The sequence below is a fragment of the Acipenser ruthenus genome, chromosome 2 (genome assembly GCF_902713425.1).
Source record: "Acipenser ruthenus chromosome 2, fAciRut3.2 maternal haplotype, whole genome shotgun sequence".
Taxonomy (NCBI): Eukaryota; Metazoa; Chordata; class Actinopteri; order Acipenseriformes; family Acipenseridae; genus Acipenser; species Acipenser ruthenus.
Window position 1 is genome coordinate 51,979,735 of NC_081190.1, and position 27,959 is coordinate 52,007,693.

General features: G+C 36.8%; 1 protein-coding gene across 5 annotated transcripts in view; it reads right to left on the reverse strand.

Annotated features, from left to right (window-relative positions):
- LOC117409687 (serine-rich coiled-coil domain-containing protein 1-like) overlaps positions 1-27,959 on the reverse strand; it is a 667,826-nt gene that overhangs the window by 274,277 nt on the left and 365,590 nt on the right. For all 5 annotated transcript variants that reach the window (XM_034905803.2, XM_034905798.2, XM_058996863.1 and 2 more), the window contains exon 8: positions 14,806-14,889. In XM_034905803.2, coding sequence (XP_034761694.2) covers positions 14,806-14,889 — 84 coding nt within the window. The remainder of the gene's footprint in view (positions 1-14,805; positions 14,890-27,959) is intronic.

A 27,959-nucleotide genomic window follows, 5' to 3' on the forward strand; every position in this document is an offset into this window, starting at 1 on the left:
TATGAATATGAAGCATACAGGAGAACATTTTTATGATTTTTTTTTCTTTTCTTTAATGTTAATGATACTACACTTGTGAATTCTTTGGAAATGATTAAAAAAAAAAGAAAAGTGACTTCCTTCAAAAATACAATCATTTCTTTTTCACTGGGAAAGTGCTTGTGCCAGTAACCCTTTAAAATATTAAATGTGAGAATCAATGATGTCATAGTTGTTTGCAAATAATGGGTGTGATGTAAGGATACGCACAAAGTGATTTGCGGGTGCAAAACCCCCATAATGCTGTCGTAAATCGTGTTTAGCAGCCGTAAAGTCTGATTTTACCGGTTGATAAAAATGCGGTGTATGTAAAGAATGGTGTTCACCTGGCGTTCTGCACCTGCTATCAAATTTGCACTTTGCCATCATTAGTCCATTAAAATTATATTGAAATGCATTCAAATGAAGGAAAGAGCATGGAATTGGGCGGGATCTGGATACTAAGCGGGCGCAAACATTATAATGTGATGTAAGGAGTTTGCCTTGCACTTTGGCAATTGCTGACCCCCAAAAAACGTTACACCTCTTCTTACAAGGTGAAAACCATTGTAGAAGTGAGTAACTAAGAGCTGTATGGAAACACTTTGCTTGGGATGCTGGAGGATGCGGTGCTAAAGCATTATCGTCTCACTCTGCAGGTCAACCTAGACCTAATAGCTGAATTGAGGGATGAGCTAGACCCCTGCGTCAATCTAGGGACCGCTATCTCTGCACATGTGTAAGTGCTGTGTTCTCTGCACTACCTGGCCTCTGGTTCCTTTCAGAGCACAGTTGGAATGTCTGGAGGGATAGCCCAATCCACCTTTTCCAGTGCTAGGCACATTTCTGGATGTCATGCTAAAAAGGGCAGGCCAATACATATAATTTCCTCAGGATACTAGCATAACTGAGGTTGAGTCTTTTCATAACAACTCTGTTTCATGCTGAGTGACCTCAATCATAAGGACTCTCAGTTCCTTCTCAGAAAACTTTTTTTTTCTGTGTGCCAAGAGGACTTTGCTGCCCTTCCTCTGATATTTTTTGTTTAATATTTTCGTGCTCCACAAATGTCATACAGTGACTACTGCTCTCTATACTCTTAATTCTGCAAGTGCGGCCACTAAATAGGCCGATGCGCTCATTGAGACCCTCGTTATCATAATTGCGGATCATTATGTATGTGTGCTCTTATGCTTATAGAGCGCCATGCAATTTGAATTTTGCATCTGCAATTATTTGCACTGTGCCGATACTTACATCACCCCCAATATGTTTAGTAATTGCAAATACAACCTAGGTTAAGACTGAACTGACATGTTGTAGCTGTAGGACTAATTTATAGAAAAGAAAATCTCAAAAAGCTTCTGTAGATTTCACAAGGCCCTGGTAATGTAGAAAAAAGAAGCAAAGGTGCAGTGTGTGATTCTTGTACAGTACTCAAGAAAACAGATATTTTTAATCATTAAATTATAATATAGTGTCTATAAAACATGTAAGAAAGCAGAGGCTGATTTTACACAAAATAATACATTTGAACTGAAGTATAAAAATAAAAAAGAAAGTCTCCAAAAATACACTAAAACTGTCTTATTTGTTCTGGTCTAGTGATAGCATCTAAAGCAAAAGACTATTTTGCACTGGTGAAAGGATACATTTAAAAAACGATTACCGCAAACATTACAGATCTCAGCCAATATGTTTCTGAGTAGAGTGGTCATTATCCCACATTTAGATGCCCTCTAAAAGCTCACAGGACTTTAGATTCTTGAAATTTCTTGTTAAACAGCAAGTTTTATGTTTTCTTTTGAAATATAAACACAAGGCAAATCCACCTGAGATGTGGTGTCATCCCTGTAATGTGCTATTGATTAAATAAATAATATATAAGAGAGCTTATCTTTACCTTTTTGAATATATAACTCTTTTATATATCTTTTATATAAAGATATAACATGCACCCTCTGTATAATGCCTTTTATAACATGTATCTCATGTGAACTAACCAATTAAAAACATTATAGTATACTACAGTGCCTTGCGAAAGTATTCGGCCCCCTTGAACTTTGCGACCTTTTGCCACATTTCAGGCTTCAAACATAAAGATATGAAACTGTAATTTTTTGTGAAGAATCAACAACAAGTGGGACACAATCATGAAGTGGAACGAAATTTATTGGATATTTCAAACTTTTTTAACAAATAAAAAACTGAAAAATTGGGCGTGCAAAATTATTTAGCCCCCTTAAGTTAATACTTTGTAGCGCCACCTTTTGCTGCGATTACAGCTGTAAGTCACTTGGGGTATGTCTCTATCAGTTTTGCACATCGAGAGACTGAAATCTTTGCCCATTCCTCCTTGCAAAACAGCTCGAGCTCAGTGAGGTTGGATGGAGAGCATTTGTGAACAGCAGTTTTCATTTCTTTCCACAGATTCTCGATTGGATTCAGGTCTGGACTTTGACTTGGCCATTCTAACACCTGGATATGTTTATTTGTGAACCATTCCATTGTAGATTTTGCTTTATGTTTTGGATCATTGTCTTGTTGGAAGACAAATCTCCGTCCCAGTCTCAGGTCTTTTGCAGACTCCATCAGGTTTTCTTCCAGAATGGTCCTGTATTTGGCTCCATCCATCTTCCCATCAATTTTAACCATCTTCCCTGTCCCTGCTGAAGAAAAGCAGGCCCAAACCATGATGCTGCCACCACCATGTTTGACAGTGGGGATGGTGTGTTCAGGGTGATGAGCTGTGTTGCTTTTACGCCAAACATAACGTTTTGCATTGTTGCCAAAAAGTTCGATTTTGGTTTCATCTGACCAGAGCACCTTCTTCCACATGTTTGGTGTGTCTCCCAGGTGGCTTGTGGCAAACTGTAAACGACACTTTTTATGGATATCTTTAAGAAATGGCTTTCTTCTTGCCACTCTTCCATAAAGGCCAGATTTGTGCAGTATACGACTGATTGTTGCCCTATGGACAGAGTCTCCCACCTCAGCTGTAGATCTCTGCAGTTCATCCAGAGTGATCATGGGCCTCTTGGCTGCATCTCTGATCAGTCTTCTCCTTGTATGAGTTGAAAGTTTAGAGGGACGGCCAGGTCTTGGTAGATTTGCAGTGGTCTGATACTCCTTCCATTTCAATATTATCGCTTGCACAGTGCTCCTTGGGATGTTTAAAGCTTGGGAAATCTTTTTGTATCCAAATCCGGCTTTAAACTTCTCCACAACAGTATCTCGGACCTGCCTGGTGTGTTCCTTGTTCTTCATGATGCTCTCTGCGCTTTAAACGGACCTCTGAGACTATCACAGTGCAGGTGCATTTATACGGAGACTTGATTACACACAGGTGGATTCTATTTATCATCATTAGTCATTTAGGTCAACATTGGATCATTCAGAGATCCTCACTGAACTTCTGGAGAGAGTTTGCTGCACTGAAAGTAAAGGGGCTGAATAATTTTGCACGCCCAATTTTTCAGTTTTTTATTTGTTAAAAAAGTTTGAAATATCCAATAAATTTCGTTCCACTTCATGATTGTGTCCCACTTGTTGTTGATTCTTCACAAAAAATTACAGTTTCATATCTTTATGTTTGAAGCCTGAAATGTGGCAAAAGGTCGCAAAGTTCAAGGGGGCCGAATACTTTCGCAAGGCACTGTATATACGATAATGCTCATATAACTCACAGAAAATCTTTAAAATGCTGTAAAATCAGGTGCATTATATTTAAATAATAATGGTATGTTGTAAAAACTAGCATATAAAACGGCTCTGCCTAGGTAACTAAATTCTAATGGATATGAACTATGAAATCTGTAATACATTGTGGGACAATCAAAACCCTTTTCACAATAAATGCACTTAAATCTAAGCTGTGCATTGCGATGGGGGCAAATAAATGACAATCCAACAATGGCTTACAATGACTTTTGGCACGCAGAATGGAACATTCTTTTCTAGAATTCGGATGTCATCTTACCATAATAGTACTATACTTTTCAAGATTTTGGAAATGCACGTTGCAAGCGTGGAACACCTGGAGGGAGTACGCCAGTGCCAGTTTGGTACATCTGACATAGTCCCATGGATCAAATTCAAGGGACAAACTGAAGAATCATCATCTTACTGAGACAGAAGTACACTTCCTTATCTCCTGTTACCCCGTTGCAATCTTGTGTTAAGTAATGCTTATCTCACAACTTCAGTACAAATAATGCAGGGCCATGTAGGCTAATAGTAAAGAAATGTGTTGTTTAAACATTTTTGCACACCTACAATATGCAAAACAAACAAATATAAAAGGCAGAATAAATTAATATCAATCTTCACTGATGGATGATTCGGGCTGTAAACACAAAAGGGAAGCACATACCATTTACTATGTGACATAAGGGTCATTCCATACCAACTCAACCAGAGCCGTTGCCCAGTTTTGCAAGAAAAATTCACCTGGGGGTTTTCGGGTCGGCTGAGTTCAGAAATGATAATCCTTTTTTTTTGTATTTCCTCTGAGTTGTGACCTGGCAAAGGTCAACCTAATGTGAAAAAGTGACCCTGACTAGAAAAATCACCCTGGGCTCAAATTAGACGCTACCATCATGTGTAGCATCTCGTTCGACTCATAATGAACAGGGCTTTCGAGAGAAAAACCAGGAGCACCTAACTCACTTTTGGCAAGTTGCCAGATAAGGGGTAAGTGACGAGTTTTATTCGAACCTCAGCCCAACCCTTTACCCTGTAGGGGATGTGGGTCCTAAAATGTTAGTATTGCTGTAAGAACCTTAGGGTCCACTCTTCCAAATTTTGTGAAACACTTTTGGTTTCAAGTCCCCCCACTGGTCATTAACCTCCTCTGAAATTTGAATTTTTGGTATTTCTACCAAGTTTAGGCTGAAATAACTCATGTTGGGGGGCTCCAATCACCAAAATATATTTTTGGATAGATGTTAATGAGATCTACAACAATCAAGCAAAACATTTTAGTATCCGCAGATTTTGGATTTTTGAAGTTGCATTTGTTATGCATTGGAGCATTGCTTATGGCCACTTTGGTGAGGCTAAAGTACCACACAGTCCTAACCGAACTGTTATTCTTCAATTTTGCATTGTCTGGGGTTAGATCTAGAGTAAAAAGTGACAGAGTGTGCTTCCAGTGGCACTAGCTCAGAGCTGAGGGGTTATGAACTTGCGTGTGGAACTTAGATTTCTTTCTTACAGTGACACATTTGAAACTACCAAAACCTCAATTAGTAAAAACCAAAAACTGATAAAAAACACAAAAAATAGATTACCATGGTAAAATTAAGGAATTTGAGGGTTAACAAGAATTAACACTAGAATTTCACATCTACTCCTACTGGATTCTGAGTTCTTATGACAAGTATATAACTATGCAAAAAAGAAAGGGTCTTAAACATATTAATTATCTAATTGACAGTAGTGTTTGTTTTAAGTAGTTGATTACACCTGTCACTAACTGATTGTTATTGTATTGAGTATGACTTGTCTGTGTTTTAAAAGTATTTTATTTTTGTATTTCTATGTTTGTATTGCAATATGTTTTATTGTACTGCTGATACCTTTCTTGGCTAGGTCTCACTTGAAAAAGAGGTTTTAATCTCAATGTGATTTCCTAGTAAAATAAAGGTTTAATAATAATAAAGATTTGTGGCACTCATCTTGATACCGGAAAGAGTAGTCCTCCATCTCTGTCAGACATTATTATTATTATTATTATTTGTTTATTTAGCAGACGCCTTTACAAAGGCGAGTTACAGAGACTAGGGTGTGTCAACTATGCAACAGCAGAGTAATTTACAACAACGTCTCCCCTGAAAGACTGAGCACAAGGTGATTAAGTGACTTGCTCAGGGTCACACAGTGAGTCAGTGAGTGAGCCGGGATTTGAACCAGGGACCTTCTGGTTTCAAGCCCTTTTCTTTAACCACTGGTCCACACAGGCTATGGCGGCATCCCTTTAAAGAGTGTGCTGCTCACCAGTGCATGCGCTTGTGCACGTGCATGAGGGGCGCAAGCACCACTTGGTAGAGAAATTTGTCAGCTTAAACTGACTTAAACTGTTTATAATTCCTATTCCAAAAGATACGAAACAAAATTATCAAATACGGTTAAATGTTTTATTTCAACAAAACACAAAAGAAACAATGGCTCAAGGGCCAAAAACCAACTAAAAAATGGGAGCAATTTGGCAGCAACTTGGCAGCATTCTGTCCTGTCTAGTCTTTCTCTCTCTCTCTATTTCTCTCTCTCTCTCTGTTTCTTCTTCTTGCATTGTTTTGCATGGATTGTATGCAAAAGAATACAGATCATGCCCATGTTGAACTACATTCGAAGTCACCTGAAGGATGTTAATAGCCCCACCCCTGCCAGTACATATAGTAAGATAAATGTTATTTCTATGTAAATACACATTTCATAAATCAGCAGCAGTGAAGAGTAAAACACTACATCTTGTATCTACAAGCTAGGCAAAAAAATAAAATAAACTAATATGACAATGTTTTGTGACTTCTGCAAAGCATTGGAGAATATTAAAGATTCTATCTTGCTTTGCAGCTTTTCATCACGGTGTGGTCCAGGAATGGGAAGCTAATCCCTGTTTTTGTATCATGGGATACTGTCTGGCAGTGTCTGCTTCAATGCAGAGATAAACTATCTTCTAAAATCCAGGTAATTCATTCTCACAGTTAGTGTCAGGCTTTTTAATAATGTTTAAGTATACATAATCTACGTCCTTACTACTTCTTCTTTATGTGTCCTAAATATGAGTGAGAAATAAGGTGATTTTAAAGTATTTATAAATGTCTATTTTACGGTTAATCATCTAGTCTCTAATAAAGCCTGTGACGGAAATATAATGAGTTCTGTAGTTCTTGTGTGTTTATAGACGGCTAACACGTTCCGGAGCTGTCGCTAAGAGCCAGCACTGAACCCGGAACAGCACTGCACTATTTGTCACTCTTTAAACTGTATCACCCACCACGAGCACTACAGCACGCACCCAGCACTGGTGACCGTGGTTGTATATTGTGGGAGAGATACTGTGTTTATTGTTTAGGGCTGCAATCCCTGTTACTGTTCTCCGTGTTTTACGCATCGCTGTGTATAACCAGAGTTTATTATTTGGTCACCAGACCTGGATTATAACTAAAATAAAACGTATATTTTTCCATACCGGATTACAAATCTCTGTCTGTTTATTCCTGCACTGCATCACCTCTGCACCTGTACATAATCAGCAACCACTTTGCCACAAGTCCCAGACGTGAAACAGTGAAAGAGATTAGTTTCTGGATAAATTCATATTGTGATTTACAAGGTTTGCGGATATCAGTAAGAGTAATGCCGCTATTAAATTGCAGAAGCATAAAAATGTAATCAATTCCATTTCACGTTCATGTTCCACATCTAAAACATAGTCCTCATGAAAATGTTGTCTGTATAAGGGGGATTTAAAAGTCAGAGGAACTCATGACAACATTCCCACAACAAGAGATACAAACATTTTAATTGTCTGGAGTGTAACAAAAGAGCAAAAAACAAACAAGTATCAATAAGTGGCATAAACAACCCATGGTGTTGAATCAGTAAAAATAATTCAGTTTCGAGTAGCATTAGGCATTAGAAACTGTGGATTATTTTCTTACCAATTCAACACTTAACATTTTTTTAACAAAAGAACATCACTTAACATCACTTAACAAAAGAAAGAACATTTTCTATCAATCTGGATTGTTCAGTGGGTTAAATTGCTGTCTATTTATGAAAGTGCAATATATTTAATCTCCAGTTAAATTCTACTGCCCCTAAAAAATTGTTTTAACATATTTAAATTTGTGTTGCTTAAATGCCCATTTCAGTTGTACTGTTTCCTGTAAACTATCCCACTTACCAAGTTTGTAATAACTGTTTATTATTATAATTTAGCATTTTTTGGAAATGCACTTTTAGAATGATAAATATTTAATTCATGTGTAATTTAAAATCGTTATTATTTGTATTATTTTAGATTGCAGGGTGGTGTGATTTTGAACAGTAATCTTACATGTTATTGTGTGCATTGGGAAAAATCAATCTCAAGCCTACCATCTGTAAGTAACATCAAAGCATTGATCATTTAATTATCTGGCACTCGCACGAAAGTGCAATGTAATAAAGGAATTAACAGATCAGTGAAGTACAATGCCTAAATAAATACTGTATACTAACCGTTGATACTATAATAAATAATACTCAAACTGTATTTTTAAAGCGACTTTTTTATTCACAACAAGGCTAATAATGTAGGCCTATAGGTTTGTCTGTATTGCTTAAAATTGTTATGGTGTTATAAAATGTATTTTAAAACATGGTAAAGTAGGGTAGGGCTATCCTTATGATTTAAGATGTTTTTTTTCCCCAAAAAATAAGCATTTCTAAATGATATTTCCCATCGTAGTAACAGTTTCAACCTGGGCATACACCTTTACAAAATACCTGGATGTGAGCTGTGCAATTGTTTTAGAAGCGGTTAGAGGCAGTGTTAATTCTCACTGTAAAAACAGACCTTATTTACTCCTAAAACATGTAGTGAATCACTTGCAGTTTCCAGTTATTGTAGTTAATTACAGGGGCGTAGCTAGGAATAGATTTTTACTGAGGCAAAAAAACCCCTGCATATCCTGTTCATGTTACGAAGGTGAAACTTATCATCTTATGAAGCCTGGAGACTATTAATGCAAACTGCAAAGCAATACAAGTCGCTAACTCTTTTTACCCAGTGACCCACCTTCGATGATGTTTGAAATTTCATAACACATTTTTTTTTTGACAAATCTCCAAGCAAAAACAACACCAACCTAAAATTACCCTATTCACACTGTTAGAAATATGTGATATTAAAAGGACAAGAAGAATAGAACTTATAAATATGAATGAGTAGATGGGTTTAAACCTCCATTGAGACATTTGATTCACTCCTACTGAAGTTAATGCTGAGACTGGTGACACTGATGCTACAACTGGAACTGGTAAGACTGGTGCTGCTACTGCTGGAACTGGTGCTGACACAGCTGGGACTAGTGCTGCTACAACTGGAACTGGTAAGACTGGTGCTGCTACTGCTTGAATTGGTGCTGGGACTGGTGCTGCTACTGCTAGGACTGGTAAGACTGGTGCTGTCACTGCTGGAACTGGCAAGACTGGTGCTGGCACTGCTGCTGCTACTGCTAGGACTGGTAAGACTGGTGCTGCCTTTAGATATATTTTTGTACTTTTTTTTTTTTTTTTTTTCCAAAACTGTACCTAGCTGTTTTTTACCGAGGCGGCCGCCTCGGCTGCCTCAATGTACGCTACGCCCCTGAATTATTGTATACAAATGTGTGGTAGAAGCAATTTTTTGGATGAAATTGTATGAAATTATGGCTGGGACCAAATCAAAACTCTGACAACCCGCTAATCGCACTTAACAAAACTGTATATAGAAGAAATAAGATACTTACAAAAAAAGAAAATGCTACTAAACACAGTTTTGTTAAGTGCGATTAGCGGGTTGTCAAAGTTTTGATTTGGTCCCAGCCAATGCCACAACAATACTTAGGAATACATTTTGAATGAATACAGGCCTGTGTCTCAGATAATAATTAGACATACCATAATTGAAATCAGATGCAGCATTATAAAATGACGATGGATGGTACAATGTTGTAATACACAAAATAATAAATGTATAACAATGTATATTGTGTAATCACAAATGAAGTGCTTTTTATCATTTATATTCATGAATACAAGTCCCAAAACCATCCCCCACCACAGTCTGCAGCAGGTCAAATAAAGTGATTTCATATGCCCCACTCTTGCTTTTAGACAGGTGTTACAGAACTAATTGATGTTCCAGGGTCGGACGTAGGTATATTAGGTATATATATATATATATATATATATATATATATATATATATATATATATATATATATATATATTTTGTGGCAGCAACCAATTGATCTTTTGTTTTTGAATTTTCTATTGACAACATGGGCAGTAATATAGAGAGAATGTGTTGTTTAAAATTGTTAGCTAGCTTTTTACATTCAATAAAATCAAATACATTTTTAAATAAATGTAATTAGTTTAGATGTTTGTGGTAAAATTTAAATATATAAATCACACACACACACACACACACACACACACACAAAACATATTTATGATGTCAAATATATTGGCCACTTTTCTTGGTTATTCTGTTCCAATCCCGAAACCATCCCCCACCACAGCCTGCGGCAGGTTAAATAAAGTGATTTAACCTTCCCCACGTTTTCAATGATGGCAAATGCACCCCTCACATTGCAGCAGTACTAAAACTTCTCAATAGTTTATTTGTATAATCATTAGTCAGGACAGAAGTCTCCACTAGGACCACGCGGAAATGATAATCAACTAAGACAGCATTGGCATGCAATGTATTATTGGCAGTCTCAAGAAGAAAGCAGAGCCTGGGACTGAATAACTGTTTTTTTTTCTTTTCATTGTGAAATTCTTCAATCTTGATACCATTTACAGAGTCACTTACAACAACGTTTCACCTGAAAGACTGAGCACAAGGTGACTAAGTGACTTGCTCAGGGTCACACAGTGAGTAAGCTGGGATTTGAACAGGGGACCTCCTGGTTGCAAGCCTTTTTCTTTAACCACTGGAACACACAGCCTCCAAGTCCAATATGTTTTGTTAAAGAAAAATTAAATTGTTAGTTTTTACAAAACTATTAACAAAAGGACTCAAAACTGCTTTTTTCTTGGTGACCAATTTTGTAACATTAACAGTTTAGATACAACGTAATATAAAAGTAATAATAAAAAATTAAAATAAATTTCACCCGGATAGAAATTCAAAGAAACGTTAACAGTTTAACGATAAAGGACTCACAGAGATTTTTTTTTTTTTTTAATAAATTGATCGGGGAACTAATGGTGACATGCATTAATAATAATTCACATATTATTAGTAGTCACATTTAAATATTATTATTATTATTTATTTCTTAGCAGACACCCTTATTCAGGGCGACTTACAATTGTTACAAGATATCACATTATTTTTACATACAATTACCCATTTATACAGTTGGGTTTTTACTGGAGCAATTTTAGGTAAAGTACCTTGCTCAAGGGTACAGCAGCAGTGTCCCCTACCAGGGATTGAACCCACAACCCTCCAGTCAAGAGTCCAGAGTCAAGAGTGTGCTAACACGGATGGATACCTAACTAATTTAAAATAAAATGTGGTTGAAAATGCCTGTAAATGATATATTTATTTGTAACAATGAACCCAAGAAGATGGTGCAGAGTCTGGGATCGGACTAGGGCACTGCAGTCAAAGAAACCCTCCCTTGTAGTTGGCCAGGCTACCAAGACCCAGGAGCAGATTCACCAGGCGGTCTCTTGCCTTGGTGGAGCCATGAACAGGGTCCAACTCCTGCTGTCATCGTTCCGTCCTGCAAACTCCACGAATCTGACTCTCCTCTCTGCTCTGGCTGCCTCCCTCTCCTCCATTCTGATTCTCCTTGACCTCTCCTCTGCCTTTGACACTGTTGATCATGCTATTCTCCTCACCTCTCTCTTTGACCTGGGGATCTCAGGCACTGCTCTTGCCTGATTTCCCTCCTATCTCTCTAATCATTCCTTCCAGGTCTCTTCTCCTCGCCCCCTCTCTACAGGTGTACCTCAGGGATCTGTCCTGGGACCTCTCCTCTTCTCACTATAGGCACTCTCATCTCCTCTCTTGGCTTCTCCCATCACCTTTACGTTGATTATGCCCAGATCTTCCTCTCCTTTCCCTCCTACTCATCTCCTCCCACATCTCAGAATGCCTCTCGGCTATCTCAACTTGGACGCATTCTCACCACCTCAAACTCAACCTCTAAATCTGACCTCCTCTACTTTCCTTCTGCTTCCTCTCCCTCCTCTGCTTTCCATCTCAGTATCCCTTAACTATCTCTCCATTTCTTTCTGCTGAAAGCCTAGGTGTGACTCTTGACCCCTCCCTCTCCCAGCAAATATATTTCCTGACACACACTTTCCGCTTCTTTCTTAGCAGCATCTACCAAATCTGTCCTGCTTCGGCTATACGACCCCTTCAGCTGCTCGTCTTGTATTCTCCCAACCTCCCTACCCTCATGCTACCCCTCTGCTTTGCACTCTCCACTGGCTACGTATCTCTGCTCACATTCAATTCAAGACCCTTGTTCTTGCCTACCGCTCTCTTCGCTACACTGCCACCTCCTACCCCCAATCCCTCGTGTTTCCTTACACCCCTCTCGCCCTCTCCGCTCCTCCTCTACTGGCCAACTGGTCATGCCTTCCCTCCACTCTCCATGTTTTTTTTTTTTTTGGTTCACGGGCTGGGCTGGGCTGGGCTGGGCTGGGCTGGGCTGGGCTGGGCTCGGCTGGGCTGGGCTGGGCTGGGCTGGGGGGGGCACCTATAAGTGTGATCTCACAGTAGTAGTCATAGTAGTATACTGTACTAACTTTATACTATTTTTTTTTAAATGTAGGCTGTTTTTTAATTGAGAAGTGTAGCAAAATGAGAACATAACATATTGTGGTAAAGTGTGGAGTAGTTATAGAGGGAGATATATAGGGCAAGGGCAAGGTAAAATAACTACACTTCCCAGCAGGCTTTGTGACTTCCAGGGAATCCAGAACACCTGTGGCTTATTGGCAGGTATACTTAAAGACTTTGAATCCGCTAGTTAAGGCTGTGTTAAGGCTAAGGCCGAGGAGTGTGGCGGAGAGACCGACTTAGTGAAGGTCAGAAACAAAGTGTTATTAAATTGGTGCATTTAATATTGGAATTGAGGTTCAACCGGCAAGCAGCTTAGATGCCTGGTTATTAGTCAGCAATTTACTGTTTAGTTAGTACTCCGTAAGGGAGTTAGGTTTCGTTTTCGTTTTGTTTATTTTGAGATTCTACTTGCATCCTCTGAACGAGGAGCGCTGTATACAAATAAACATACAGGTACTGCCCTGTTTAAAATTGCACTCTGTTGTCCGAGTTTCATTCCTATTACGAAAAGACTGTGGTATACGCCCGGCTAAATGGTGGCAATCAAGACATGCTGTCAGAATACTTATACTGGATGCCAAGTTAGGCAGATCGTTGTGTACAAATACAAAGAGGCATGCAGTTTGAACTTGGAAAACTGTTTAGGCTACTTAACAAGAAGACTATAGAATCCCCCCACCACTCCCCCGGAGCCTCACACTGCACAAGCTCAGCTATAGGCAATCCTAAGATAATAATAATAATAAAATAATTTTCTTTACTGTAGTAAGCTTACAAATTGTTATATGCTACAACATAATGCTGAAGTCATTACAACAATGTAACATACTGTACAGTATAGTATTACTCAATATACATTATGTTTAATCAAACCTATTTTTTTTTTTTTGTCGTTTATGCAGATTTTTTTATGTAAGAAAGAAAATAATGTCTAAATCTTGGTCATGATAATATCAATTCTGTTTTCTAGCCAAAATAAGACTACATCTTATGTTGCCTTTATGTTCCATTTAAGTTTTATGAAATTGTCACCATTTCTTTCTCCGATCACTATATATTTTTTTCTGGATCGGAGAGTTTTACTTACTGTTTAAAACGTGATACAGTGCTACAAAATTTGAAATTACACCATCTGGAATCCAGCCAGCGTATTGCTAATGAAAAAATGTGCCACCTGGAGGTTCTTCGGGGTTTTTTTCACAAATGTAGTGGATGCATGTTTCCATGGTAACTGACGGTAACTGCGGTAACCTGCGGTGCACTGCGGTGTCAGTTACCGCGCCTACCGTGGTACTGGGGAGATTTTCCATGGAATCTACTGTATCTTAATTACAGCTAAGGAAGGTAAATTATTTACCCTTCTCTGATGTTTTTGTTTATCTGTGCAAGACAATTTTCAAGATAATATTGTAAAACAAAAGCTCATTTTCAGAGGTCTCATTGTCATTTTAAACTATGGGCAGGCCCTATTAAACCTACATAAATAACACAGGATGAGATGTGTTAAAAAAATGTAAGCAACTAAGATAAAAGTTTAGGGCAAATTCTTATCGGATATTTTGAGATATGAACCAACAGGATTAACTGTTTACAATAAGTTAGACCACCAACAATTACTCCTAATAATGACAGCCCTTGTTATCACCTGATTGCAGTAATGTGTAAAATACTGTACTGTAGAAAAGTCTTATAAATAATTTTGGACAAAGCCCTTAACAGTTGACCTGGTTCTTATCTTATTAGTGCAGTTCTTCATCAGACTTATTTCTTTCACTTTACATAATAAGGAATATATATATATATATATATATATATATATATATATATATATATATATATATATATATATATATACACAGTATATATGACTATTGATTGGAGGATTACTTTCCTTAACTTCTTTATCATTATAAACTCAAACTCAAGACATACACTCATAGTCGTAATCATGATAATTATGGTTTCAGATGTGCCTGGTCATTAAAAATGAAGATAGCAAACTGTCCTTCCTTGGTTGTCTTGTTATGGACCAGATGTTTGAAACCATGCAAGAGGGTAAAAGGCCAGGGCTGTAGGCTGGGCAGGCAGTAAAGAGAAACATTTTAGTTTTTGTAAATACTTTTATATAAATACATCTTTATTTCAAAAGCAATGTATGGCTTTTTTCCATATGTTTAATTGTGTTGTACTGTATGCGTTTATTTTCCAATCTCATTTCTTACCAGCTCATCCTGAAGCTTCAAGATCAAGTCGTCTTTTTCTTTTAGCTGTAGCATGAGCGAGGAGCGTTCATCTTTCGTTACATCCTAAAAATCAAACAGGAGGAGAAAAGAAAAAACATCAGAGGTGATGGAATGATACACACATATCTTCCGGCAAGACCTTCAAAGGAGCAACAAATCTAAGTGAATGACAAAGTACACATTATGTGGCACAATTTTCTTCCATCATGCATGCATCTCAGAAGTGCATTAGAACACACAATGGAAAGAGAGCACTGATGCTGCCTGTGCATTTGGTTTTCTAAAGCTACTTATATTAATCAGTGAGTTGTTTGTGGCATGCTCCTTGTAAGATAGGGAGCAGCTGGTGCTAGTTTCATTATAATAAGGGGTTGATAGGTGAACACTCAAAATCTTGTGATCATGCTACATATTTTTACTGTTGCATTAGCAATATATATATATATATATATATATATATATATATATATATATATATATATATATAGTGAATGCAAATGCGACTGGATTTTGCATAGTGTTTAGGACACTTGCTTGTGGTGTGTGTGGTGCCCCACCATGGTTATATTGGCAACCATGTAGATTATGTAATCATGGTTGAAATCTGGAAGAGCTCAGGTTAATTTGAACAAAAACAAATACTGTAGAAGTTGGTCATTTTGACTGTTTTTGGAATTTAAATTTAAATTGCTGTGTGTGTGTTTAAGATAAGGAGCTGTGCTTTCCTGATGTTTCCTAAATATATGTACTAATTCCCCTGACAAAGAAAGAATCGCGTAGCTGCACACATTAGCAAGATAAAATACTCTCATACCTATTCCGACCAGGCGCGGTCAAATTGACCGATACATATTATAACAATTAAATGTTGCAGTACTATTTGTGGTTATCAGTCTGGACTTGCAGTTGTATTGAAGTTTGATTATATCAGTCTGCATTCCTCAAGTGAGGTGTCTGTTGACATTTCTGTTGTTTCAGTGAGCCTCTGATAGCCCCTCAATCAGCCTTGACAGCTCACTGTGCACTGGTTACTATAAGTCACTAGTTTTTCCAAGAAATTCATTGCTACCCCAATACACATTGCAAATGGATCACTGGACAGCAAAACAGTGTTTGGAATTACTGCAAATTTTACCAAACAAGATTCTGATGCAGCAAAGACGGACAATACGGTAAGTGCACTGCATATTTTGAAAAGCACAGTATCTATATGATTTATGCCAGCACTTAGACTTTGTAAACAATTGTAAATGAAGCCCATTCTGTTCAAATGTTTATTTATTCATGTCATTGTTTCAGTTGTACTGTTTTGTATGTATGTGATATACTTGTATATACACAAATTTATTTTCAAATATTTGTTTATTTCATTTTTTACCATTTTTTGAGGATGCGCGTTTTGTAATATGTCTGTAAACACATTTCTGTTCAAATGTCCGTTTATTTACAATGTTTCGGTTGTGTAGATGCTATGTATGACGTTCCTGAATAAAACTACAACTTATATTCAATTGTTTGTCCTTTCATTATAATATTTATGTTGTTTTTAAAACGCCAGTCAAATTGACCAGTCATGGTTGTTCTAGGTATTATTTATTATTATTATTTATTTCTTAGCAGACGCCCTTATCCAGGGCGACTTACAATCGTAGGCAAAAACATTTCAAGCGTTACAATACAAGTAATACAATAAGAGCAAGAAATACAATAACTTTTGTTCAAGCAAAGTACAAGTTTGACAAACCACAATTCAATAATACAGCAGGTAATAGTGATAGTTACATCAGGATATGATTAAATAGTGATAGTTACATCAGGATGTGATTAAATACAAAGTACTACAGGTTAAAAACTTGGCAGATTACAGTATTCTGAAGTACAGGATTAAATGCAGTAAAATAGGGGCTGATAAGAGCAAAATAAAGTACATTTACATGAAGGGTGATAGTGTCCCAGGATACAAACAGAGGAGTTCTACAGGTGCTCTTTGAAGAGGTGAGTCTTAAGGAGGCGCCGAAATGTGGTCAGGGACTGGGCAGTCCTGACATCTGTAGGAAGGTCATTCCACCACTGCGGAGCAAGGGTGGAGAAGGAGCGGGCTTTGGAGGCAGGGGAGCGTAGCGGTGGTAGAGCTAGTCTTCTAGTGCAGGCGGAGCGGAGAGGTCGAGTGGGGGTGTAGGGAGAGATGAGGGTCTGGAGGTAGCTGGGTGCAGACTGGTCAAGGCATCTGTAGGCTAGTACAAGAGTCTTGAACTGGATGCGAGCGGTGATCGGGAGCCAGTGGAGCGAGCGGAGTAGTGGAGTAGCGTGGGCGAAGCGAGGCAGAGAGAACACTAGGCGGGCAGCAGAGTTCTGGATGAGCTAGAGCGGACGGGTGGCGGACGCAGGGAGGCCGGCCAGGAGGGAGTTGCAGTAGTCTAGGCGGGAGAGTACCAGGGCCTGGACCAGGAGCTGGGTAGCATAGTTGGTGAGGAAGGGTCGGATTCTTCGGATGTTGCTCAGGAAGAATCGGCAAGTGCGTGCCAGAGTGGAGATGTGCCTATAAATGCCTATAAATGCGGTCGTTCTAGTGTTAACAGCAGTCTCATTTAAATACAGTTTTATTCCCAGTTTGGAATTACACACAGATTGTAATCCTTGAAAGTCCACAAGAATCCAACAACAAATGCAACAAAGCTTTGAAGATACCTATTTAAAAGCTTACATCCAGTGATCAATTTCCTACAAATCTTCCAAATTGTTTGAAACCGTACAAATCAAGTCATAGCACTGACTATGTGAGAGTTACTAAGCAACATCAACCCTTAGAAATGATCCTCACAGTTGGATAGCCTCATTTGTCAATTTCTGTTTCAGAAACAGAGACTATTAGTGGTGTTCTGAGACCCTAAGGGCATTGAAAGTGAACATCAGCACAGGAAGAAGCAATATCCAGTTATCATCATTTCCTGATATTAAACTGTGCACAAACAATCCACAAGCACCCCAGCATCGTGGTTTGTGACACTGTTCCACAGACAAAATATGGAACTGACCATCTTGACTTACTGACATGAAATATGCACTTATGACTGAAAAACATGGTACTAAACCTTGTTCTTTTAATATACACAACTTAGTAGTCAGGATCTCATAATGCCCTTATACGTTGGAGAGTCGTATAGGACCCTCTTCATGTCTAACACAAAATCCTTTTGGGAGGCTGGTTTAGAATGACAGAGTACGGCGAGTCCAATCTGTGCAACCAGTGTGAACTTGTATCTTGTATCCTTCTATTCTTCATGTTGAAATGTAGGTATGTGCAAAAGATACATGTGGCTTCCTATGTAAAAAAAATAAATAAAAATAATTCGCTCCGGGTGTAAGCACAGTACTATAGAAATATACACTTGAAATAAAGTCATGAAACTTTAAGCAAAGAATGACAGAAACTGTGAAACAACAAGGTTCATGACATAAACCTCACATTCATATTAATGTTTTAAGGGAAAAACAGATGTTTCTCTATTTTAAGAAACACAGAATATAAAACCAACTTGAGAGACAACATATTGTGACCCTGTGGAACACTACCCATATGTTATTCTGTTCAACTGGAAACGCGGAAAACACTGTGTTATTCTGTTTAACCGGAAGCACGGAACACTACCCATATGTTATTCTGTTTAAAATGCATTTAAAACAGCGCATGCCTAATCAGGAATATGTAAGGCCTACTTAGTGATTGGCAAAACATTACAAGCAAGACTAACTGGATTATTTCATTGGCTTTATGACTATTAACCCATCCTAATAGCTTTATGACTATTAACCCATCCTAATTGTTCTGAAATGCTCAATACAACCACAATTCTCTCTCTTTCCCTCTTTCTATTCATAGTCAAACAATGGAACTGATTATAATTATAATAATTAACTTACACATTGCAGAATGGCATTATTAGAAAAAAAGAGAAATACAAATGATTTCTACTTTAATCAAGCCGTGGTAAGACTGTATAACTGGGACTATCCCATTTTGTGTTCTCCCTACCAAGGGACACTGATTACCAGCTGAAGTGCTTAAGGAAGACAACAGTGCATGTTTCTTAAACAGCTAACTGCATCAAGCTGAAAATGAAGAATGGGAAAAAATAGAAAGAAAAAGGACATGACAGTGACAACTGAGTTTCCGGTTTAAATTAAGTTTTTACAGGAAGCAGCCACATAACAGCACTGATTGACCATATCAGTAAAAATTACAATGTTTGCAATTAAGCAATATAACTCAAAGAACAGGGCTTGCCATCTGGTAAGGCTCACCATGTGACATTGTCCCAAGCATGAGGCGTTAAAAAAATAACATTTAAAGATTTTATGTAGCACTAGTTTTTGTTGCTAATGAATACAAACATTTTCCTAAATATTCCATGAGTAATGCGGTTTGCTCAGAATTCCATGTGTGCCTTCAGGCTTCAATATCCCAGCGGTGGACTATGTTGTGTCCTAAGTTTTTTCAATATCATAAATAATAACTCAACACACAAAAAAAATAAAATAATAATCTTCTACTTACACAGAGCTGTTCTTTAGTTTTGGTTTGTGAAAATAAAACTTAAAAGATGTTTATTAGAATTTGAGGGCAGGTTTGTGTACTTGTGTACGTTTCAGTATTTAAGGTACCGTTAGGTCCTAAAATGTAGTTGTGAAATAAAAAATAATAAAGGTTTTAGTAATTAAAAATATCTAGTAGTCTACATTTGTTAATGCTATTTGTTCAGTAACCTGTGCACAGTGTATTTAAAGTTTACCCAAAGCCTCCTTCCTGGCTTTGTTAGAGAAGAGAGCACCGTCCTGTGTTGTTTCTGTTATATGCTGAAATAATGTTGCTGAAAGGAATGATAAGGCGTTATAAAAATCAAAGTTGCTGTTGTTGTTATATAGGACAGCGATGAAGCAGACTTCGTCTGCATTGACAGACAACATTCAGAGGGCCTGTACAAAAACAGAGATTTTCTTTCATCAAGCAGAAAAAAGCTAACATACATGAACACTGTATTCACATATTTTCTGGTGGCTTGATTTGGAGCAGTGATTAAACAGAGTTTGAACGATAACATTGGAGGTACTTTACCAGAGATTAAGTATTGACTAATCAGGTTAAAGGAAATCTCTGATCCATTTTCTAATGTGCATTAATAACTGTGTGTGTGTGTCTGTGGCAGATAGGGATTTTGTTATTGGAGCTTTAAAGAGAAGAAGCCGAAACGACCGGGTGTGTAACTGGGGTCGGGGTTAATTATTGAAGAAGGAAGCGAGGCCGTCGATCACTGTGTGTGTAACCGGGGTTGGGGTTTGTTTACTAGTCTGCAGTTAGCTTCTGGAGTTTAAATCCCAACAAAGTATAACGGGGAGAGGTGTATGAGCGGGACCTCCCGTGTAGGGGAGTAGCGCACGTCGTCTTCACAGCATTGTTTATTTTAGTTCAGTGTTTTATTTTTGCCTTTTTGTACATTTTAATGTATGCCCTCCGAGCGCTACCATAGTTGGTTGTGTCACGTGAGCTGTTTGTCTTGGAAATAAAACCTGCACGCCTGCGGGGTGTGTCAGCTTCAATCTCCATCTCGATTTCCTGTCTATCAAGCAGCGAATACACACGTCTCTCCGGTGTTACAGTGTTGCATACAAAATCCCAGTCTGTGGTATCTCGAGGCACGGCACAGTATACTGCAGTTATCAGACTGTGCAGCCTGAAATGTAAAACCAATACTTTCATTTTCCAGCAGGGTGCACCAGAGAACTTTTAGGAATTGAATAGGTTGTATACTGTTTTTCCTTAACAAGATGATTTCTGTTTAGGATTTGTTTAATATTCCCCACCCTTTCTTGTGTACTGTATTAACAAATGTAGGCTGCTGTATTTTTTTTAATTAATTTGTTGATTGACAATGAGAATACTAAAGCAAGAAAACCTATTTAAAAAAAAAAAAAAAATCTTGCTATTTTAATTGTTAAGATTTTCTTTCTTCATTTTTTACATATTCTATGACTGGCACAGGATGTAATAAAACAAAAATATCCCAGAACAGCATTTCAGTTTAAATAGCATTTAATATGGGCAAAGGAAAGGTTTGTTCATAAGATTTGTTTTCCTTTAGTAGTCTCATTGTCAATCAATAAATACATTTTACAAAAACAGTAATAAATACCACAGATGTCCCTGTTTCCACATTTTGTATAAATCCTATCATTGTAGTAGCTTTTTAAATTGCTGTCTACTCATGCAAGTGATCCCTGTAAAATCAAACATATTTTTGTCATTAAGTTATACAGCCCTATATTGTTTATACAAATATATATTTTTTAAATATTTGAATTGATGTTGCTTTGAAGCCCATTTCAGTTTTAGTTTTCTGTAAAATGTTTCCAACTGTTACAAGTTTTTAATAACTTTCTATTATTTATATTTTTGGGGAAATGTGCTTTTGTTAGAGTTTTAATTGATCAGTAGTTTAAAATCATTATTATTTGAGATTACAGGGTTGTGGTGTTTTAAACAGTTATCTTACATGACTGGATGGAAGTTAGAATCAGGGATCAGGGATTTATAAACTCCAAAATCAGGAACAGATGTCAGAATAGTCATTTTCTATACTGGAAAATGGGAATTTTAGCAAAAATGTTTACATGTTATATTTAAAGTAGATTGGATTATGACTTAAATAAAAAGATACATATTCTAACTAATGAACAGGAACAAGTATGATTCATTAATATTATTTTATATGTACAGTACATATGTAATTCATGTTATAACTAACATCTGTATATATCTTGGGTCATAAACATAAAAACACGCATCATACACTGAAGGCCACAAAAAGAGCAGAACGCATGGTTTGGTAACACTTTATATTAAGGTGCTGCTTATTAATGTTTTATAAATATATATTATATGCTTAATAACTATGTTATAGAGCATTAATAAAACATTATAGATGGTTTATAACTAGGGTTGCTACTTTTCGATTGTAATCGGTAAAGCTCATTAAATTCCCCAAAAATATGAGTTTGACTGACATAAATGTATATAGAATAAACGTCGCTAAAACCACTCTCTATTTTTTTTTCTTAACAAAAATAATAATTTAAGAAATCGTCTCGTCTGTGTAGTTTTTATACTTGCTGTCCGTCCGCTCTGAATGGCTAGGGGTCGCTGTCAGTCAAATCAGTGGTTCCTTAATAGGCTAGTGTAGTTTCACTGTCAGTCATTTCAGCCTGTTCTGACAGATCACGTTGGCTGAAGCAGCGCTAGAATGCTCTCATTCGTTTAAATGACTGTCAATCATCAGACCAACTGTGCACTTTCATTTGCCAGCTATAGCCTGTCATTCAAAGAGCCTACTTTGAAATTAGCAGGTTAAGGTTTAGGTAGGCTTTTGCTATAGGTATACGGTGACAGTTACAGTTACTAGTTTGATTTGACAATGGGGCGCAAGAGGAAAACACTTAACACTACCAGACTACTATTATAGTTGCCAGCACAAAGGAATATCGTGGCTGCAAAACAATAGAGGAGCGTTAGCTGACAAAGAGGTGTGTAGGCAACCAGATACGATACTCACTCCATGTGCTACTGCCACCTAGGCAGGGGGTGTCATGTCATTTGTCATTTGTCCTATGAATTACATACTAGATACGGCAAAGTAATACAGATACATACATGTTTCAATTCTGAAACAGTTCAACAATAAAATACTATGTGTGGATGTTTTAGTGATGTACTTATACATTATAACTTCATTGTATATACTTTGTATATGCAATTACCTGTTCTACTGTATATAGTCTTACAATGTAACCTAACTTATTGTATAGTTATGCTTTGGGTTAGGGTTAGGGTTAGGGTTAGGGTTAAGGGTGTCGGCCAAGCAAATAAATTATAATAATAAAATTAAAATGTTTCACATATGTGTATTTTTGTCAAAGCAGACATTTTAATGTCAGTTGGAAATGTAGGAAACATATATGTAAAATCAACTGTAAATAGCAAAATGTACACATTAAAACATTTTAAATTAATTTCACCAATCAGCGTGTGTTCAAGTGTCCCACACAATGAGCAAAAAAAAAAAAAAAAACACTTCTAGTAATACAAGAGAAAGATTAAAGGGTTGTGAAGCTCCCTGATAATAATTGGAGCTATTTAAATTAATACAGCTGTGTGTCATTTTGAAATGTTCTATATAAGACAATTGTGGTCTGCACCACTACAAACTCAACTATGGAGAGGTGTGACATTCAGCTGACTGATGGCACCACAACCATACATCTCATCGTATCAGTAAAGGAAAGGCTCCAATCTGATGAGAAATATTAATAATATTGGATAACTTCAATATGCTTAACATTCCTGCATTCTTCAAAATGCAGCTTATCTGTTTGTTTTTTTCACAGTGGTCTGTGCATAGTTGGAAATGTAGTATAAATTATTCTAAATGTAAATAAGAGTAGTCCTCTCAACTACATTTAATTAGTACTGTATAATTTCTTAGCAAGTGTAATGTATAAAATATCCTCAGACAGTGTTTGCAAATACTTATCATATGTTGTTGTCTGTGACTGGTTCAATTACTGTCTGTCACTCATTACCTTAACTGTAGAAGGCCAATACAAGTGCAAACAAAAGGTTTGTTTATTTTTTAATTTTTTTAAGGCAGCACTTTATATCAATGCTTTTGAGATGGTTAATTATTTCATATTATAACATTCTTTTATATCCTGAATCTCAGAAAATGTATAGAAAGAGGTATTGCCCAAACAGTGCACAGTACTTTTCAACTGACTTCACTAAATCTTCATGTTTTACTTTCCCATCATACACCAGGTCTTACATCAACTTTGAATAGTTTATTGTGGGAAATGTGGAGCTGAGCCTTGAAGAATGCAATGGGATATTCAACAGAATGAAGATGGTCAGGTCACTTTGTGCTTTAATTAGACTTCTAAAAGGAAAACTTCCAAATAGTCCCATAGATATCCCATTGTAAATAACATAGCAAAGCCAAAACCCAATTTGCCTTAGCCGTGCTTATTATTACCCACAGCGATATACAGTATGCAGAAAGAGTAAGTGAGTCAAAATAATGAAATGCTAAGTTATTTTTTTTTATTATTGTTGTTATTGTTTTCCCTTCTTGTTTGATGTGGTGGAAATGGGCTTCAAAGTTGACTTTATGACTCACTCTTTATATTAGAATCCCAGATCTGCCTGTTAGAATACCACTCATTACTTCTCATGACAGCACAACACATACGTTTGGATTGTTTCTTTACAGCAGTGACTATTTCTAAAAAGGGTTGTTAAAAAGTGTATGCGCACGACAGTAAGCAGAGCAAATAAATAAATATCCCGCTCTCACATTTCTTGTGTGTATTTATGCATCCTAAGTAGTAAATACATGTTCATCATTTATTTTCACTTACCGTGCAGCTGCGTGCACGTTTAAGACCGAGAAGTAATGAATGGGTTTCTTGTCAACAACAACAACGCATTTCCCAAGGGTGAAAGTTGACTATATGCAGTAAGAATTACAATGTAGGGTGACTAGTGAGTACAGTAATTCATTATATGTTCTGTATTATTTTTAAACATAACACTTAGAAAAGTGATTTCAGTTTAGCATTTCATATTGTTTACTAAAAGTAATTCAATTACACAGTAACAATGTTAGCTGGGATAGCTATGGCATTCTGGGAAAATTTTGTTTTTCATTCCTCGTATAAACAGCAAGAACTACATTCATCTTTTTCCACCAGTGGAGGCTACTTATAGGAGGCAAGAGAGGCAGTGCCCCCTCAAAAAGTGAATATTTATATATATATATATATATATATATATATATATATATATATATATATATATATATATATATATATATATATATATATATATACCAGCGCTAAAAGATTGTTTTTCAATTTCATTCAAAGCAGGGGTGCCTTGTCCGAGGAAAATGTGTCAAATAAATAAATACCTTCCAGCGGTGAAACCGTAGCAATGAAAAAAGACAACAAAATCCAGATCCGTAGCGGATATTTAATAAAACAAACTTTACTCATACATTAACATATTAAAATAGTGTTGCCAACGCGTTTCGACAAAAACATGTCTTCATCAGAGCAAATGTTAAAAAGGTGCATCTTAGTAAGTGTACTCAAATGGGTATTCAATGATCATCAATTAAAGTATGTAGTACACCAGAATTACAGCATTAGTATTTTACATCTTACTTGAAGTAGTTCTACAATTATAGCACATTCAATATATTAGATTCCTAATTCATTCACACATATCTCATATTCAATATAAATCTGGTTACGATCAGTAAACACACTTTGTAAACAATCATCAAAATAAAACAGAGTGATGTCGTCAATTAATCACAGATAATGTTCATATATTTCCAGACTGGTAGCTATATATTAGACCCTTAAATTAGAAGTATAAATTATCTCGTCTTTTTTTTTTAAATATTTGTCTGGTTCACTCATTTAAAATGTAAAATCATATATAATTTTCACAAATTAAATAAACGATTTGTATGATCAAGGTATAACAAAGTTAACCACACCTGTATTTTACTGTATATGATTGTACATTGAAAAGAAAAAGGCAATGTTGCGATGTTAGACACATTTTGTAAAACAAGTACAGTACACCCTCGCTATAATGCCCTTCATTATAACAAACCTTCGGCTATAACGAACCTGGCCCCTGGACCCCAGATATAAAAAACAAAAAATGATAATATAAACACACACTGTCAACATCCTGATCTGTACGCATGGGATGCCACCTCTGCAGTGAAGTCAACTCTTTTGTCTTAATAAAAAGTGTGTGCTGGACTGGAAGGTCATGGGTTCAATCCCTGGTAGGGGACACTGCTGTTGTGCCCTTGAGCAAGGTACTTTACCTAGATTGCTCCAGTAAAAATCCAACTGTATAAACGGGTAATTGTATGTAAAAAAATAAATAAATAAATAAATAAAATAATAATGTGACTTCTAACAATTGTAAGTCACCCTGGATAAGGGCGTCTGCTAAGAAATAAAAAAAAAAAAAATAATAATAATAATAATAATAATATATTGATTGTCGTGAATACAGGTAGTCAAAAAGCACTCTTGCGGCAAAGCACAATTGATTAAAGAAAAAAGTTGATTTGGAATAAAAGATCAGTTTTGGACTCTTGCATGTTGGATTAAGATTTGGTGCACTTTGAAACAATTCATGTCAGATTGATTTTGAATAAAAGCTTAGCTTTACTTCGGAATTTTTACTTTTTGTACTGCATTTTAACGAACTGGATAAAGGCAGAATACTGCATACATGAGATGAACAGGTACATGTAATTCTACTTGTATTCACAATCTCATTTCATTAACTCACTCCAACAGTTAATCGTTCATTTTGATTGTCCTTTTGCTATAACGAACCCCTCGATATAACAAACAAAAAGCTTGGACCCCAACAGGTTTGTTATAGCGAGGGTGTACTGTATCCAAAAATTACAGGCATCAAATGGACCAATTAACAGTTTTAAATGAACATCCTCATTGAGTCCCAGTGGTTCCAATGTCGGTAGAGTAAATATCCAGTGTGCCTCTCTTCACAAAAGAATGTTGACCAGATTGCCCCCACGTGCTGGTATAGTGATCTTCTCCACACCCACAAATCTTAGTGAGTGTGGAGAACATCCATGTTCAGCTTTGATGTAGTGTTTGGCCATAGCATAATCCTGGTTACTGGTTCTTATAGCAGCATTGTGTTCTGAAATCCATATTTTTTAATGTTCTTTTTGTTTGTCCAATATACACAAGGGGCATGTCAGCATGTACATCACACCAGTGGTGTTGCAGTTGATGAAACCCTGGATTTTTTTTTTTTTTTTTTACTTGATCTCGGTTGGCAGTGTTTTAACAATGTACGCAGCGACCACATTTACAATTACCATTAGGAGGATTTTTAGATAGCCAAGTTTCTTGTAGTAATTTCTTCAGGGAATAGTCACTACTCAAAATATGCCAGTGTTTAAAATAATCTGTTTGATACCGTTCGATATGTAGTTAAATTCAGTTGAGAAGCAAATTGTGTTAGTATTGTTTAGATTGGGCATTTTCTTTTTGAGTCCCTGTGTGTCAAGTTATAAATTCTTTGCAAAATAATTCATTAATACATCACTTAAGGTTGATATTAAAATGACAAAAGTAGGGAAATGCGATGTTAGGGTTTTTAACCATAACTCTGCATTCCCTCCCACCCCCTTACAAGCAGTGGAAGGGGCAAGGCGACACAAGCAACCACAGACAGCCATCATCAGTTAAGACAAACAACATACAACTCTCTGCAGATAACACAAGAGCCATCCATCATCATGGTCCACAACGTATACAGCCCAACTGTGACGGTGAGGCCATCCCTCCCATTAAATTTTATTATGTTGCTCATCCAGTATGACACTGAAAACTCTTGGTTGGTCTGTGTTGTTGCTGCTGCCCTCTCAAACCAACATGACACAGCACATCCCACTCTCCCATTTAAACACAGTTTCATAGTGTCCCTCATACACTTCAATTCCTTAAAGTGCTCCCATTCCCTATCCATGTTACTATGAATGCTAATGCCAGCCCATCACCCCTTCCTCCCTTGCAAAAGACTGTATTATGTCATTGAACATCTGCAATTCCATACAACAGAAAGTTATACTAGAGTCATATTACAGCACTATTGGTAGTCCTTTTGTCATGCACCTGTGTTTCACGATGTACCGTAGATATTCTTTCAATGAACTTCAGATCCAAAGAAAGAAGAAGCTGCAGTGTTCATCACCAAAGAAGATTGACATCGTTGTTGAAAATCAATAAGTATTCAACATATCAAATATTAAACATTTTATGACTCGAGAAATTAAATGTAGCTAATTCTATCAAGTTAGTGGATAAACTGTTCTAGGAATAGAATATAACTTCCTGTTTTAGAGTGTGTAAGAAATGTATTTTGTTTGTTGAAATGTGCAACTCAAAGGAGTTGCCTCGTAAATGCAGAGAATTTGATCATTGCCCCATTTCTGAGATAATTTGAATATAGAATC